The sequence below is a fragment of the Dendrobates tinctorius genome, unplaced genomic scaffold (assembly GCF_039654945.1).
Source record: "Dendrobates tinctorius isolate UK_male_01 unplaced genomic scaffold, ASM3965494v1 ptg000102l, whole genome shotgun sequence".
NCBI classification, from domain to species: domain Eukaryota; kingdom Metazoa; phylum Chordata; class Amphibia; order Anura; family Dendrobatidae; genus Dendrobates; species Dendrobates tinctorius.
Genome location: NW_027361770.1, coordinates 12,594,377 through 12,613,563, shown reverse-complemented (window position 1 = coordinate 12,613,563; position 19,187 = coordinate 12,594,377). Strand labels below are relative to the sequence as shown.

The 19,187-nt window shown below is 41.4% G+C and overlaps 1 protein-coding gene across 1 annotated transcript in view; it reads right to left on the bottom strand.

Moving 5' to 3' along the window:
* Positions 1–19,187, bottom strand: part of MOCOS (molybdenum cofactor sulfurase) — a 420,261-nt gene that overhangs the window by 369,972 nt on the left and 31,102 nt on the right. Inside the window, exon 2 of the mRNA XM_073587739.1 lies at positions 6,032–6,121. Coding sequence (XP_073443840.1) covers positions 6,032–6,121 — 90 coding nt within the window. The remainder of the gene's footprint in view (positions 1–6,031; positions 6,122–19,187) is intronic.

Here is a 19,187-nt window from a genome sequence, read left to right as displayed (position 1 = left end):
TACTCAGACAGTATTGTACAACCGCATATGGGGTACTGCCACATTCGTGAGAAATTGCATAACAAATTGTTGGGTCCAATTTCTCCCATTACCCCTTGTGTAAATTATAAATTTGGTGCTAGAACAGTATATTAGCATTAGTATATTTTGTGATCTCACATCTAAATGTTATGAAGTTTTGTGCATAATCTGTAGGTTAAAAATGCTCAGTACACCCCTAGATGAATTCCATGAAGGGTCTAGTTTCCAAAATCGGATTACTTGTAGGTTTTTTTTTGCTGTTTTCGCATGTCAGGGGCTCTCCAAATGCGACAGAGTATTCACAATCTATTCCAGACAAAGAGCACTCTTTCCTTTTTTAGCCCTTCCATGTGCCCAAACCGAAGGTTTTGACCACATATGGGATATCATCACATTTGGGAGAACAGAAATTCCTAAAAAAACGTTTTAATCATCATCACATGTGATTATTTTTCTATGCTTCTGACAACAGAGTCACGTGAGGGCTTATTTTTGCGGGATAAGTTAATGTTTTTATTATTTCAATTTCTATTTTTGGGAGGCATGATAAACAAAAAAGAGCAATTCAGGAATAAATTTTTTTTTTAATATTATTTTCCCTGTGTGGTAAAAGGGGTGATTGTTTTATTCTTCAGATCAGTAAAAGTACCAATTCTATGTAGGTTTTTTTATGCTTTCATGCTTTTACACAATAAAAACCATTTTATAGAACAAAAAACTATTTTTGTATTACCATAGTCTGAGATCCAGACTTTTTTTTATTTTTCTGCTGATGGAGTTGACTAGGGTTTTTTGCAGAATATGATGATGCATTTTCTGAGACCATTTTCATTAATGTATGACTTTTTGGTTGTGTTTTATTCCACCTTTTGTTAAATTAGTATGCAGAAGAAACAGCTTTTGGCACTTTTTAAATTTATTTTATGATGTTCAGTGTACAGGTTATAAATATATTTTTTAACAGCCTTTGGCTCAATCTCGAGCCATGATGACTTGATGGACGAACGATCTGTAGGAAGATATTATGCAAGGTCTTCTCTGATGTTATCTTACTACCATCAAGGTCTTGCTGGTCTTCCTCTTCGCCTTATTCTTTCTTCTCCAGTGCATGATGTGTCCAAAGTAGACAAGGATTGGTGATCCTTGCTTCACGTGACATGTCTGGCTTGATTGATTTGTTTGTTTTTTTTGCCATCCATGGTATTGATAATATTTTTCTCCAGCGCCACAATTAAAAGGCATTGAATCGTCTTCTGTCTTGTTTCTTTATCGTCCAGGGTATGCATCTACTGTACATGGTACAACATAAATTACCAAACTATGTACAAGCTGTGTGCTCATCGCTAGTGAAAATGCTCCTTGATTTGAAGACCTTGTCCAGTGACTTCATTGTTGATTTGCCCATAGCTAACCAACAAGTCTCATATTGACCTCCAGTGTGATCGCTGCATCTTGAGTGTTCATTGTTCTGAGAAGGTTGAAGTCTTTTACAACTTCTGTTTCTCGTCGAGCCATCTCAAATGTTTCCCATTGTACCTGTCTGTAGCGAATGTCTTTGTCTTCTTTGTATTGAGTAGCAGGCATGTGTGCGAGCTTTTCATCTTGACAGTCTGTAATAAGTTATTCATTCCATCTATGCTTGTTGCTATCAATGTTGCATTGCGTATTTAAGATTGATGATTCATCCAGCAATTTTGATTCCTCCCTCTTTTTCAGTGAGTCCAGCCTTCCTGAAAATAGCTTTTGCATATAAATTGAAGATAAATGGTGACAGGATGTAGCATTATCTGTCGCCTTGCTCTTTTTGGAACCAGATTGTTGCTCCCTGGTCAATGTAAATGAGGCTGATCAGATGGTTCGGCACACCCATATCCATCATTGTATTACAAAGTTTCTGATGATCCACACTGTCAAAGGTTTTGCTGCAGTCAATGACGCAAAAATAGATCAAGTAATTTTGGACCCAACTATACCAAATTGGGGTACTTATTTGTTTTATTTTTGTTTTACCATAAATATGTTTATTTAGTAGTGTAATTTTTTTTTTTCACAATTTTTTCATTCTTTATTTTGCTTTTTTAATATATTTTTTATAACTTTTTTTACTTGTTTTGCTTATTCGCTCTTTGAGTTTTTAACATTATTTGATCACTGTTATGATGCATTATAATTCACGAACATTGCAACACATTAAATCTGTCAGCTGACAGAGCACAATACAAAGATATGTGTCTTACCCAGGTAACATCCAGCCCTCTGTTCCCATCTCGCAGACCGAGATAGTCAAAGGGCTGAGAACAGTGGCCCACAGGTTGCACCATGCTCTACCCAGCATGCCCGCTGATGACGCTCACTGTCACCGCTATCTGCATCCTTGGGATGCAGGCAGCAGTGAGTTCATTGTTGGAGGAGGGACTGCTGGCCCCTTCTTCCACTAATCAGTGTGTGAGACAGCTCACGCGATAACGTCATTTTATCACTTCAGCTGTGTACTGACTGTGGAGAGTCAGTGCATTGGACTGAGCAGAGGCAGAACGGGAGCGAGATGAGTATGTGGTGTGTTTTTTTTCATGTGTTTGGGATGTTTGGGTGCTGGATGAGAGGAGGCTATGTGCTTCTCATGCTGGACATGGGGAGGCTGCCTGGGTCTCATGCTAGATGAGAATAGGCTATGGGGGTATCATGCTGGATAAGAGGATTCTATGGGGTTCTCATGCTGGACATGGAGAGTCTGTGTGTATCTTATGCTGGACATGGGGAGACTATGAAGCTGTCATGCTGGACATGCAGCAGCTATAGGGCTCTCATGATGGACATGGGGAGGCTATGGGTTCTCATGCTGGAAATGGGAAGGCTATGGGGCTCTTATGTTAGACATGGGAAGGCTATGGGGCTTTCATGCTGGACATAGGGAGGTTATGGGGGGTCTCATACTGGACATGGGGAAGCCATGTGGGGTCTCATGCTGGACATAGGGAGACTATGTGGTGTCTCCTGCTGATTATGGGGAAGCTATGTGGGTCTCATGCTGATAATAAGGAGGCTAAGTGGGTCTCATGCTGATCATGGGGAGGCTAAGTGGGTCTCATGCTGATCATGGGGAGGCTATGTGGATCTCATGTTATTCATGGGGAGGCTATATGGGTCTCATACTGATTATTAAGACATGTGACATTCCGGCAGACCAACCAGTACCCCCAAAGCAAGCTGATGATTTTGATTATACCATGAATAAGACTGCATTGTCGAAACCTGTCAGTTGCTTCATGGGTATTAGGTGGTCTGCCAGCACGTCACAGTTTTATCTTAACAAGTATCTTCGCTGGAGAAATTGTTTTTCTATATAATATGATGGTCCATCCTACAGACCTCTATATAGTATGATGGTTCACTTCTCAGCCCCTGTATAGTGTAACAGTTACCCTAACAGTCCCTCATAGAGTTTGATGATCCATCTCACAGTCTCCTATATAGTAGAATGGTCCCCCCAACAGCCAACTATATATTATGTTGGTAAACCCAACAGCCCTTTATATAGCACAATGATCCCCACAACAGTCCCTGATATACTGTAGTATGATAGTCCACTCTACAGCCCCCTATCTAGTATGATTGTCCCACACAACCTAGCAAAAATAAAATATAAATCCTGGTTGCTTTGATACCAGCCTTCAGCTCGTCTGCATTTTTGGATCTGGTGTCTTTCATCTTCCTCTTTACAATACCCCATGGATTCTCTATAGGGTTAAGGTCATGTGAGTTTGCTGGCCAATCAAGCACAGTGATATTGTTGCTTTTTCCATCTCCAAAAAGCTTGTCGGCATCATCATCTGAAAACAGCACATTGGACCACTGAGCAACAGTCCTTTTTTCTCCTTGGTCCAGGTATGACACTTCTGGCATTGCCTATTGGTCATCAGTGGTTTGACACAAGGAATGCGACACTTGAAGCCCATGTCCTGGATATGTCTGTGTGTGGTGGCTCTTGAAGCAATGACTCCAGCAGCAGTCCACTTCTTGTGAATCTTCCCCAAATTTTTAAATGGCACTTTCTTAACAATCCTTTCAAGGCTGCGGTTATCCCAGTTGCTTGTGCACCTTTCTCTATCACTATTTTTCCTTACACTCAAGTTCCATTAATATGCTTGGATACAGCACTCTATGAACAGCCAGCTTCTTTAGCAATGACCTTTTGTGGCTTACCCTCCTTGTGGAATGCGGCAATGACTACCTTCTGGACATCTGTCATGTCAGCAGTCTTACCCATGATTGTGGAGCCTACTGAAACAGACTAAGAGACCTTTTTAAATGCTAAGGAAGCCTTTGCTGCAGGTGTTTTTTGTCAATTATTCTAATTTACTAAGATAATGACTTTTGGGTTTTCATTGGCTGTAAGCCATAATCATCAACATTAACAGAAATGGACACTTGAAATACATCACTCTGTAGTAATGACTCTATATAATATATGAGTTTCACTTTTTATATTGAAGAACTGATATATATTAACTTTTTGATGATATTCTAATTTTGTGAGAAGCACCTGTATGTAAGGAAAATTGGGCAGAGATAGCAAATTCTAGATGTGCCATGCTACCCAAAAAGCCTGAATGCTGTCATAAATTTATATGGTACTTCGAGAAAGTATTATTTTAATAATGGGCATATTTATGCAATTATATTATTTAAGTTATTTTTGTTTGGAAAAATGGGTGACATTGAAATAGAGAAATTTCTGTAATAAGTCTTCTTGATAATGATTTTTTACATGACGATAAACCGGCATAGAATATTCATATCCAGTCTTTATTAGTAAGTGCCACATAATTGTGTTCCCAACAAATTTGGTGAAATTAACATAGCATTTAAGTACTTTGTTACTGTTACTGTTGGAAAAATTACTGTTATTCCTAGGTGAACCAGAAGATTTTTTTTTCCATTTGGCCTAGTTCAGACTTGCGAGAAACTTGCATGAGTCTCACATCTTAATACCTGGCACTCGGGACTGGAGCATGCAGCTGCATAGAAATACATGCAGCCGTGCACTCCAGTCCCGAGTGCCGGCGGCAATGCCGGGTATTAAGATTCGAGACTCGTGCGAGTTTCTTGCAAGTCTGACCCCGGCCTTTCAATGTATTATAGATTTGGCAACATATGTGTATCAAGATATAGATTAAAATTAAGAGCTGCGTGTAGCTAGATGTTGATTGAAGTCTATGTATTGGATGAATGTCATTAAATAATTAAAAAAATTAAGAAGTATATAATAAAAAGAAAAATGGAGGACAACAGAAAAAATAGCACTTGGTCTATCAAGCCTTTTATTATTATTTTTATCTTAAGATAGATATATGATACTGTATGTGTATGCCAAACAGCTTTTAAATTCACTTACTGTTGATTTTCTAGCCACATCTGTTTGAGGTTTGTTCTGATCATCTACTACTAGTTCTGTAGAATATTATTTTCTGACATTTCGTCTGCTCTTACCCACAATTAATTTCAGACTGTACATTTAAAAGTAATTCAGATTGAATAGCTTGAAAAATAATTAACACAAAAGAAGTTCTTTAATGCTTTTATGTTCGGTCTGGAGTGTACATATTAAAAATCCTTAATTAAATATAGTGTTGTATAACTCTGTTGGAAATATACATAATGGGATTGCCTAATTTACACAGTAAATGATCATGTTTCAAAGGACACCTCTTCTAATGGCGTAGAGGTTACCTGATAGCTTAGCATAGTATTCAATATTCACACTATAAATTTCTTTCAATTAAAAGGCAGATGTTCTAACATTTACCCATATAAATCCCAAGACTTATGTCAAGAAAGCTATTGAAACTCGGTTCTGAGTTACATTTACATTTATCAGTCCTCATTAACGAAAATGTTGTAGAAAAAGTTCAGCAATGGTAACATTCCTCTACATTAATGGGGACTGATTTAACAATTAATTGCAGTGCTTTCATGGCATTGTTAAAAAAAACTAAGTACTTATTCTCACCATAAACATTTTCCAACATATCAGTCGTGAATGATTGAAGAAGACTTTCGGGAAATAAAGTTGTACCAATGTGATCAAGGTAAGTAACATCTGAAAAAAAGATGAAACAGTAGTTTAATCACTGTATTTGAAAATCAATTAATCTTTACTTTTAATGGAAATATATTCTACTCAGTGGAACTGATATGATCCTTAAGATAGGTCATCCATATTGGATGAATAGGGGTCTGACATCTCCCATCAATTTGCTATTCTGTTACCAATCAATGCTTTCATCCTGCTGCTGCTGGAGCAAATAACCGCTGATAGATGGGGCGCTGGTTGAGGAAAACCATGGATCATATATTGATGACCTATTCTGAGAATAGTTCATAACATACCACTTGTTAATATTAATAAACTGTTTGCTTACTGCACCAAAAAACATTAGGTCCTGTATAATGGTAAATTTCTAAAAGAACCATGCAAAAAATATTTCATAGAGTATTTTTCTAAAATTATTTTTTGTAATGCTCAAGATAAGTTCATCATCAACATAGGTTAACACTGCACTTAAGGCCCTGTCACACTAAGCGATCTCGCTAGCGAGATCACTGATTTTGTGGCACATCAGCGATCTCATTGTGTGTGTCGGGGATCAGCGACTGGCCCCCCTGCCGGCTATCGCTGATCGTGCTCGAGCTGCCTGGGCCGTTTTTCGATCACTGGTCTCCAGCTGCCCAGTGTGCATCGCTGCGTGTGGCAGCAAGACCAGCGATCAGCGACGCTGGACGCTAATGTAAACGTCGGGTATCCAGGAGCTGCGGCTTCTGGATATCCGCTGTTTACCTTGGAAACCGGCGTACACACTGGTTTCCAAGGTAAACATCAGGTATCCAGGAGTCGCGCGGCTCCTAGATACCCGATGTTTACCTTGGAAACCAGCGTGTACGCCGGTTTCCAAGGTAAATAGTGGGTATCCAGGAGTCGCGCGGCTCCTGGATATCCGACGTTTACATTAGAAACCAGCGTCCAGCGTCGCTGATCCTAATCGCTGGGGCTGTCTATGTGACAGCTCACCAGCGATCAGCCTAACGATGTCCCAGTGATCCCATCATGTTGGATCGTTGGTGGGATTGCTGTGACATCGTTTAGTGTGACGGGACCTTTAGTCTTTGAGCTTGTCTAGATGGTAATGTATCTGATAACTGAAGGGAATATTGTGACTCTAAATGATTGAAATGTGCTTAAAGAAGCTGGGATAAACAAAATATGAACCAAAGAAAAAAATGTCATAAAGTATTGAAGGATCCATTGCATATTGATTATTATAAAGACCACTGAATCTGGAGCAGAATAATGATACAGTGGGGAAAAAAGTATTTAGTCAGCCACCAATTGTGCAAGTTCTCCCACTTAAAAAGATGAGAGGCCTGTAATTGACATCATAGGTAGACCACAAATATGAGAGTCAAAATGAGAAAACAAATCCAGAAAATCACCTTGTCTGATTTAGCCAGATTTATTTTGCAAATTATGGTGGAAAATAAGTATTTGGTCACCTAAAAATATGCAAGAATTCTGGCTCTCACAGACCTGTAACTTCTTCTTTAAGAGGCTCCTTTGTCCTCCACTCAATACCTGTAGTATTGGCATCTGTTTGAACTTGTTATTAGTATAAAAGACACCTGTCCATAACCTCAATCAGTCAGACTCACACTCCAAACTCCACTATGGTGAAGATCAAAGAGCTGTCGAAGGACACCAGAAGCAAAATTGTAGCCCTGCACCAGGCAGGGAAAACTTAATCTGCAATAGGCAAGCATCTTGCTGTGATGAAATCAACTGTTGGAGCAATAATAAAAAAATGACCACTGATAATCCCCCTCAATCTAGGGCTCCACGCAAGATCTCACCCTATGGGGTCAAAATGATCACAAGAACGGTGAGCAAAAATCCCAGAACCACATGGGGGACCTAGTGAATGACCTACATAGAGCTGGGACCATCGTAACAAAGGCTACCATCAGTAACAAACAACGCTGCTAGGGACTCAAATCCTGCAGTGCCAGATGTGTTCCCCTGCTTAAGCCAGTACATGTCCGAGCCTGTCCGAAGTTTGATAGAGAGCATTTAGACTATTCAGCAGAGTATTGGGAGAATGTCATATGGTCTGATGAAACCAAAGTAGAACTGTTTTGTAGAAACAAAACTCATCATGTTTGGAGGAGACAGAATGCTGAGTTGCATCCAAAGAACACCATACCTACTGTGAAGCATGGGGGTGGAAACATCATGCTTTAGGGTTGTTTCTCGGAAAGGGATGAGGAAGACTGATTCTTGTACGTGAAAGAATGAATGGGGCCATGTATCGTGAGATTTTGATTGCAAACCTCCTTCCATCAGCAAGGGCATTGAAGATGAAATGTGGATGGGTCTTTCAGCATGATAATGATCCCAAGCTCACCGCTAGGGCAACAAAGGAGTGGCTTTGTAAGAAGCAAATGAAGATCCTGGAGTGGCCTAGCCAGTCTCCAGATCTCAACACCATAGAAAACCTTTGGATGGATTTGAAAGTCCATGTTGCCCAGTGACAGGCCCAAAACTTCACTGCTCTAGAGGAGATCTGTATGAAGGAATGGGCCAACATGCCACTAACAGTGTGTGACAACCTTGTGAAGACTTACAGAAAACGTTTGACATCTGTCATTGTCTGTTAATGATCAAATACTTATTTTCCACCATAATTTGAAAAATAAATCTTGCCAAGTCAGACAAGGTGATTTTCTGGATTTGTTTTCTCATTTTGACTCTCATAGTTGTGGTCTACCTATGATGTCAATTACAGGTCTCTCTCATCTTTTTAAATGGGAAAACTTGCACAATTGGAGGCTGACTAAATACTTTTTTCCCCACTGTATCAGGTACACCAAAGTGAGCAGGGCCAGAAAGCCCCTTTAAAGATCAATTTTTCTTGCAGCTACGTGGCACAGCCATGGGCGCGGCCTGTGCGCCCGCGTACGCTAATCTCTTCCTCGGTTCGTGGGAGAGATCTTTATTTGGCGACGCGGGCGTGCCGGCCGCCTCCCATGTGCTGTGCTGGCATAGATATATAGATGATATTTTCTTTTTGTGGGACGGGTCGGTGCAGCAGCTCGGGGACTTTATGGAGACGCTGAACGATAACCATTTGAATATTCGCTTGACCTATTCATCCGATCCTGTCAAAATTAATTTTCTGGATGTCACCATGTGTGTTGATCACACTGGTCGCATCCAGACTGATGTTTATCGTAAACCAACATCAGTAAATTCTTTGGTTCATGCGTCTTCTGCCCACAACCCCTCCACCATAGGGGCTGTCCCGGTCGGACAGTTCCTACGGATGAGGCGGATCTGCTCGTCAGATGCTAAGTTTGAGATGCAAGCGGCTGATTTGAAAACGCGTTTTTCGAGCCGGGGCTACTCCAACAGATGCATCAAAAAAGGCTATTTAAGAGCAAGAGCCACTCCACGCGGTAGTCTCTTGGTATCCTGTAACAGGGCCTCTCGACAGACTATGGATGGACCAATTAGGTTCATCTCTACATTTAACCACCAATGGGAAAACATGAGGCAGATCCTTACCAAACATTGGTCGATTCGTGGGACTGAACCTGCCCTGGGTTCATCCTTGGGACGATATCCTTCAATGACCGCAAGAAGGTCAAGAAATCTTAGTGACCTTCTTGTGAGGAGTCACTATCTCCCAGTGTCGACTAATGTTTTTGGGTCTAGGGGCCCTGTACCTGGCTCCATACCTTGTGGTCACTGTCTTGCATGAACAAATGTCCTGCGCTGTGACACTTTCACCTCCTCCGATGGACGGAGACAGTTTGATATTCGCCATCGGATTTCATGTAGCAGCACAAATGTAATTTATTATGCCACATGTGGCTGCGCAAAAATCTATGTTGGTCTCACGTCCAGAGAACTTAGGAGGAGGGTGCGTGAGCATGTGCGGGACATTTGTGCGTCCAAGACAGTGACTGACTTTTCTCTTCTTAAGACTGCCTCACCATTTCCGGCAGTATCATAATGGTGATCCTACTTCTCTCAAAATTAGAGACATTGATCAGGTCCATTTGGGGGTGAGAGGTGGTAACTATAAACGGAGACTGGCTCAAGTCGAAGCTAAATGGATCGTCACACTGGACACCCTGACCCCTAAGGGCCTTAATGAATCGTTATCCTTTGCCTCTTTCTTGTAGGTGACCCTTACTTTTTGCTATTATTCATGTATACATTCAAAAAATACAATTCAAATTTAACCTTTTTGTTTCATTTGCCTTGCCCTTTCATCCCTCTGTTATTCCCCATTCCAGTGATTGGGGGTCTTTCTTTGGTTTTATTTTAATATTTTATTCATTATTTTTATTCTTCCTTTTCTAGTTCTTCTGGACCTTTTTGTGCCCCGTTGTACACTTATTGCATGGGAGATGGATCTGTGTGTGTTTGCTGCTCTCCATAAACATTATCGTATTGACATCATATTTTGCACATGGATACAAGAATTGCAGTTTGCAGGACATCGCATTTCCCTATATATATGTATTCTGCATTGTTTGCATGATTATCTGTATTTAGTTATTTTACAGTTTTATATATATATGTATATGTGGAGTGGGGAATTATGCCCCGCATATTGATAGAGGATCCGGGTTTTTCCAATATCTTCTATCTATTATGTATTTTGCTGTTCATTTTGTTTATTTTGTCATTTCAATTTCGTGCTATTCCTCTGACTATTCATGTGTGCTTATGGTTCTTGTATATGACTGCCTCATGCCCAGTCTTGTGTACTCTCTAATTTGATATTGCCTCTTACTCCTGGGTTCTGGTTGTGCGCATGCCCGCTGTGCCTGCCTCCGTTCGGCTGTGGGGCGAGCGTCTTGACGCGTCTCTCTCGGCCTCCGGGAATTTCCCCCTCCCCCTGGCCTTGGGCGATGTGTGACGCTTTGTCCCTGCACTGCCGGCGTTTGCTGTGCCCACCATGCATGCGCCGCTCTACACCATTCCCATTGGCTTACTGGCGGTCATGTGATCTGACCACATGGTGCATAAGGAGGTCCTTCACCCTTCCCCGCGATACTTCCCTTGAGAAAGCGTGTGGTTAAACACGCGAAACACGCGTCGGGTTTGCCCCCAACCTGGCCCCGGACTCGTTCAGCCTCTGCCTTCACCTGTGGTAAGATACCGCTCTCTACACTTGGCGCTTCTTGCGCCACTTGGATACTTCCACACTCACATTGTGCGGTGCAATACTGTCCAGGTGGATGCTCTGTGGTGTTGCTTACTATTGAGTTACATATATGTGTACGCCACGACATGCATGGTGGCTGTCATTGTGCCCGGGGACTTCTGCTCTTTTATCCTGCGGTGTTGTTATTCCCACGATTTTATCTACTACTATTTGTCATTATACTTGTTTGTACTTAACTAATAAAGATGACTACTTTTTTACTCTATTCACCTGTCTGCTCCATTTTTCTCCTTGCATGAACACATTCAAAAAGTTTATTAACCCTTCAGGTGCTTCACGAGAACGAAAGCAATGAGGAAGGAAAAAAATGAACATTTTACTTTTCGTCACAAAAAAATTTACTTTGGAAGTAAACTTTTTTATTTTTACAAGGGAAACAGGAGAAAATGGACAACATAATTTGTTGTGCAATTTCTCTTGAGTACACTGATACCCCGTATGTGGGGGAAAGTCACTGTTTGGGTGCATGGCAGGGCTCATAAAGGAGTGAGCACCGTTTGACTTTTTGAACACAAAATTGGCTGGAATCAATAGCGGGTGCCATGTTGTGTTTGAGACCTCCTGATGTACCTAAACAGTGGAAACCTCACAATTATAACTCCAACCCTAACACAGCCCTAACCCCAACCCTAACCCCAACACTTAACCCTAATCCCAACCCTAACCGTAACCCTAACCACAACCCTAACCCCAATACCACCCTAACCCTAACACCACAACCCTAACCCCAATACAACACTAACCCTAGCCCCAACCCTAGCTCAACCCTAACCCTAGCTATAACCCCAACTATAAGCCCAACCCTATCCTTAGCCCCAACCCTAACTGTAGCCCAAACCTAACCCTAGCTATAACCCCAACTATAACCCCAATTATAACCCTAACCCTAGCCCCAACCCTAACCCTAGCTATAACCCCAACTATAACCCCAGCCATAACCCTAGCCCCAACCCTAACCCTAGCTATAGCCCCAACTATAAGACCAACCCTAACCCTAATTGAAAAATGGAATTAATCACATTTTTTATTTTATAATTTTTACCTAAGGGGGTGATAAAGGAGCAGTTTAATTTGCTATTTTTTTTATTTTGATCACTGTGATAGGGTCTATCACAGTGAACAAAATGAATCAATAGGGAAAATCTCCTATTGTTGCTGGATGCTGGCCGGCAGATCTCGGCGGGTGCACTACGCATGCTTCCGCCATTTTTTTCTGGAAGACGCCGATGGCTGAAGGACACAGAAGGAGGGACCTGGGGGATTGGGAGACCTCATTTCTCTCTCTGATGTGCTAAATCACATTTCTGAAGAAGGAGCCTCTGTGCTCTGAAAGCTTGCAAACATATTATTTTCTGGTTAGCCAATAAAGGTATCACTCTGAGAATACTTTTGTCATCATTGGGCGGAAAAGTATTCACATCGGCACAAACTTAGAAAACCCTTTAATTGCTCATTGCAGATTTTGCAACTAAATCCAAATTCTGAATTCAATGCTTGCCTCTATTTTAAGATGAAAGTGTGAATCCTCTGGAGGGTGGATTACTTTAAGATCTGACATTGGCAGCTAATGTGGATACTTGTCACATATTGAAGTCCATTGAGGAGGCAACAAAATTAGTCAGTATGGACAAGTGTGAAATCATCCCGAATATTTATACTGGATAAAAACACACACGAACATGCAAAAATGGATGGAGGAAGAACATCAATTTGCATCTGAGTCGGTTGTCAACCTAAAGGTCGATGTCACGTGATTTGGAGGATGAAGAGGAGGAAGAGAAAAAGTAGCATGTGGAAGTGTAGGAGGACATTAACTTGGTGCTGGCAGGTGACAAACCAGACAATCAGAGTAAAACTGATGATAAGGACGCTGGCCATGAAAACCAACCATCACAGTGGTAATATGACAATGAAACAACAGAGTCTTCAATTGTGCTGTTGGGGATGACAAGCTGTATGCTGCAATGTTTGGAAGAGGACGTGTGTATTGTTATCATGAAGCAAAGTGATGACTATTGGATAGCCATGCTGTTAAACCCTTGATATAATAGCAAAATGTGGGATTTTTTTTCCAGCTTCTGAAAGGAAGTCCAAATTGGCTTACTAGTAGTTTAAGCTCTACTACTTGTTCTGCAAAGCTTTTGCTGAGCAAACATCTGCCACCTGTATGGATAGCCAACAGACCCCTCTGCGATTCATGCAGGCACAAAGTTCTCCCGGGATACATATGCTCATGTTTTTGTAACTTCAAGAAACAGCTCTTAAAATAGGGCTACTTTTTGAAAATTCTTGGTGACAACAAGCCATAACTTTTTCATGTTCAAAACAGAGCAACTGTTTTATCTTCAGAAAAAAAAATAATTTTGGAAGGCTCAATATAAAGCCTTTGTAATTTCTTAATCATTTGGCGATTAGTAAACCAGTTGCAAACTCTAGTTGAGAGGTCATTAGTTACTTCTTCACTTTCAAACCAGTACCGTACACCTGTTTTGTCTCTCCAGTGAAATGTTTGAACAGCTTATGAAAAAGCTTTGATTCTTCATTTAGCTAAGTGCTCTTTATACTTCCCAAACAGGGACAATTGGTGCATCCAACTGTGTGAAAATGCAAAGGCTTCTTCCATTTCCATCACCTGACTATAAACAACAGCAATGAATGCATGCATTTGCTCCCACAAAAAGGATAGCTTTTAGATTATTTATTCAATTTAGGCAGCCTAAAAAGTCTGCAGTGTGTTTTTAAATACACTTTGTTATCTCTGGTTACCAACCGGCTTCCCCTAGTCAGATAGGGTGATGTCATGTTACGAGTGGTGGAAGGCACTAAATAAAAAATAAATGAAGTGCCTTCGCCACTCGGGGTCCACCGTGCGGCAGGTGATATAACCGCTGCTAGAGAGACAGAGCACTATGGCGGTAAAGTGCACGGGGTTAACTGTACCCTAAGTGCACTGAAGCAAGCTCTTTTATGCTCACAAAGCTGCAGACAAAAGAATAAACAAATACGCTAAGTCTGCTCGGGGACACAGACTAAGAGGGAAACTGTCACAGTATTAAGAGTCACAGAAGTAGCCTTAGGCAGTAGGACTACTCCCTCTAGACCTACCGTAAAATAAGACAGGAGGCGTCGCAACTGCAGACGCGGGAGAACTGCAATCGCAGCGCGGTGTGAACAGAGCCACAGAGGAGACTCCGCAATTTCGCTGGCGCGATGCAGGACGCTAGCTGCTGAGAACGTATAGCTGGAGCGCGCTGGCACTAGCGCTGCTACTGGCGGCTGCCCAATCACTCACACAATCGTAATATCAGAGGGAAGGGGTTTCATAATAAGTCAGTCACCAGTCCAAGCATCCGTCACCATACATACAGCAGCAGTATGAAAATACTAGCGCATGGCATAGCGGCCATGCGCACTTTTTATAGCGTACGGGACCTGCCGGAAATCTCCAGAGCCCTGAGCTGATTCAATGAAATCAGGAGCAGGACCTGTGCACCTGACTCCTGAACTCCAATGGGAGCTCGTTCCAGGAGCATGCTCAGAAGCTGGCTGAAAGGACTAAGGGTATGTGCACACATAGTTTTTTGTCTCTGCGGATTTTGTAGAGAAAACCGCAGGAAATCCGCAGGACAAAGTGCTGCGGTTTTTCTGCGTTTTTTCTGCGGTTTTGCCCTGCGGTTTTACACCTCATAATGGACGAGGTGTAAAACTGCAGCGTTTCTGCACTAAACAATTGACATGCTGCGTTTTGAAAACCGCAGCAAAACCGCGCGGAAAAAAACGCAGCATGTGCACAGCTTTTTTTTATTTCCATAGGAAATAAAGGTACTGTACAACGCAGCAGAATCTGCTGCGTTTCTGCAGAGCCAAAAACGCTACGGAAACGCAGCAGAAACCGCAAAGTGTGCACATACCCTTAGCCTCTGGAGACAAATGTGAGGATCTGGATCTCTGCATAAGTATGGCAGGACACAGATTCCTAACATGTCATTTGGGAATTAAAAAGGATGCATTCACATTACAAAGCTCAAAAATGTGTTCATTTGACTCCAATAGGAATTTACAGTGTCAGGACAATTAGCTGCTTTTTAATTAGTCAATTCATGCTAATTTATTTACTGTGAGTCAATTTTTTTTTTCTATAGCTGAATTTTTATTGAGTTCTCAGAAAGTATTACTTACGATAAACAAGAAAAAAACAATTCAAAAGCAAATAGGTGAAAGCAATTACAATATATAATTTCTCTATTAGCCAAGAGAAATATCTATAAGAAATGGACTCAACACACTGAGTCTTGACATACTGCATAAACAAGTACAGTGACAGAACAAGATATCGACAGATAAGGGTGGAGGGGAGTAGGAGGAAGAAGAACCACTACATTTATCTGACCTTTATCACTTTTTGCAACTGCAATCCTTAAGAATCTCTTTGAACCCAGTAAGTGTCCCATAAAGCCCATTTTACTTCAAAATTTCAAAATACTCATTATTATGTAATAAAGCTGTAATGTATTCCATATTCTAAAATCTTGTATCGTGTAGAAGGAGGTTGAGTCAACTTCCACTTACAGGCTATCAGACTTAGCAGATGTGGTATGATAACTGGCAGCCCCACTGATCAGGGATTTTCTGCTTTTCTGGCAACCAACTGTAAGCAATGATCAGTCCTGGAACAGCGATGCTCCATACATTGTACATAGACAGAATTTTGGATGCAAGCAAAATCTGAAGACCAGTAACAATAACAATAAGGGAGTTAACAATTTCCAACAAACTTAGAAAATTTGTGCATGACCAAAACAAATGGGATAGATCACCTTCTGAATTTCCACACTTCCAGCAAAAATTAGGGACTGCGGAATCAAGTTTATGTAAGAGGGAGGGAGTATGATACTGTGGCACAACAGGTCCACCAGAGTTGATGTGCAAGGCCGGATTGGAGCTGTTGTGATGAGTGAGCTCAATCAATACAGTACACACACAAGTAGTGTCCAGCATAAGATTCTACTTTAATTAAATGCGGGAGGGGTTTATTTATACCCCTAGTAGAAAGGGCTTTATGCCAACAAGCAAGAAACTGTTTTGGGGGATTCAGAGAAAGTTGTGTCTAAGTATCTTGTTCGATCCAGAATCTCAGGGACTTGTAATATGTAGGGGAGGAGGTTTCTACGCAAAAGTTATGAGTGCTGGATTTACAGCATAAAATGGGGACTGGGAAACAAAATGGAACCTGAATTCCCTCAATGCCAAAACATGAGTAATTTGTACTGGTTGTCCCTGTAAACATAACATGTAAATGTGCAAGGCGGCCAGGGTGGTAGCTGTGGCAACGAGCTGTAGTGTTTCCACACCCTGACGCCCCACAGATGAAACATATTGACCCTTTTGCTGTATGTGCAGCATGCGCAACAGAACACTCACATTTATTGCCATAGTCTCCTCTGTTTCTGTCATTCCATCTTCAGCTCCATAAGTCTCACAAATAACTCCAGAGACAGAGTCCATTCTTAACAGGTTAACTTTACATATCAGTAGGGTTTTCAGTACAGATGCAACACAGTGCATAGAGTGATACTTCTAGGGATTTCCCTATCTTCCTAGCAATTTCTGCTCTTCCAGGACAATCTCTGTCCTATCTTGGCAATCACTGCTCTTCCTGGACAATCCCTGTCCTGTTCCAGCAATCACTGCCCTTCCCAGACCATTCCTGTCCTGTCCTGGCAATCATTGCTCTTCCTGGACAATCCCTGTCCCGTCCGTGCCTTTAGGCCCACCAGCTTCTTACCATTCCCTTGTCCAGCTTCGAAAGGCAAAATTTATCAGGCACCCAGTCTCAACTTCACCAGCCCCGGTCGTAGACCCAGGATCCTCTTCGGGATGGTTACCATTCAAGCTGGTGACCACCTGCATGCCACTCAGCCTGGGGCCCCTTCTTGCCAAAGCAACCTTATCTCCATGGCTGTCAAACTGTCCCTGATCACTGCGGCATCCCAACTTCTTGCCCTGGGCAATGCTGCCTGGGCTATGCTCTCTAACCAGGTAGCCCTATCACTATACCCTATTGCTCTGCACTACACTACTCTGTAATTACTCTCAGTCTGGAAAACCCCTATGCTAGCTATATCTACTGTAAGACTCTTATTCCCTATTTCTAGTGTGCCCCTATTGTCCTATGCTAACCCTACACACAACACATATCAAATACATTCACATTACAGTACATAAACACATTAACACTTATAAACGCTATGGAACCACACACATAAAATGTGAACAATGTCCAAAGAGGGGGAGACATATGACGACCTTCCTCACCTCTAAACAGATGCATTACTCCATATCTGTTGCCAAATTCCAGGTGGAAGAGATTCCCCCAGAAGCTTCCCATTTACTCATGTAGGAATACTTCATGTAATCATCTGGACAGGGATTAAGTAACACATGATAGCTAATTTGAGACCTTTTGTTGAAACACCTGCTCTGCACAATTTTTTGAAAAGAGTGGGGAGTGAGTGGTGGATGAAAAAAAAAAGAATGCATAAAGTGCCTGATTTGCAGGTATTGGTAGTGAGAGTTTGCATGTAGTTTGTAATTAGTATATTAAGCATTAAAAGGTAATACAATCCTAGAATGAGTGTCCATTATACCTGCAAAGCAAAAATGTTGTTTATTAAACCATGGTTTGGTCTGGCTGCTATTCAGATTAAGTAACTCATTCAGATTCAGGTAACTCAGGGTTAAATGGGAAAGACATCAGAGAAGAATGTTCAGAAGTGAAAAGTTTTTTAGAGCATATGTCCGAAATCTGGTGACAGTTATTGGACCTAGCATATGTGAATCTCTTATATTGGAAGAGGTCCCGCAAAGGTAAAAGTTACGATCAAACCTTTTTGTTTAAATTCCATGGAGTCGGCAAATTAGAATTCCAAAATATTTGCTCATCTCTAACTCTCACCTGCTCTCCCTGCCCTGACTTGCTGAGCATATAATAGAATTGTGTTAGTGCACACAAAAGGCAGCAGCTTGCACCGATGACACGACAGGATGTGCGTCCTAAACTACCACAGACCCCCTGTAGGCCCTCCAGCTAAACCGTAGTCACAGGTCAAGGTTCTCTATGCAGCTGAGCTGAAAATCAGCACTATCTAAGGAAAATAACTAGCAGATAACATCACCTCTACCTCTGACCTAGAGGTGAGGTAGAAAGTCACTTGAAGCAAACCAATGGCTTGACAGCTATTTCTGTCTGAATGAAAGGTTGCCAATCTCATGGTATTTATGAGACAGGCCAATATAATACCAGCTTGTTTTATTAGATGCAGATTTTAAATGATGTTACTCTTTTCATACTTAGTAAGAAGCATGCTATGCTGTACTCTCTTCTCTCTAAAGCTGGAGAAAATCACGCACGCTACCTCTGAGACTCACCTGTTACTAAATGCAACTGCTCTAGGCAGTATATTAGGCAAAACGCTGGTCTTAATGAGGGATCCCTAGTGTTATTTCAATAGTAGCCACCCTGTGGTTGCCACATATAGATTAATAACTCGCTATTCCAGTCACTCTCGCTGTTACAATTGGAGCATGGCGGTAGTATGCGTATCTGTTACCGAGCGTGCTATGCTCATGTGGATTGCCTTGCAGCTAGGAACAAAGACCATATGTAATTTTACCATCATCTAATGAGAATTTTTACATTTCAACTTTAATCCGACTAAAAAAATGTAGAAAACTGAATGAAAGTGAATTTGCGTTAATTGATGTGTTATTTACACTTACTTTAGCTGAATGCAAATAACCATCACTTCACACGGCATGCTGTGCTTCACTTAATGAGCAATAATGAACATTACAGGAAAATCAAAAACAATTTCT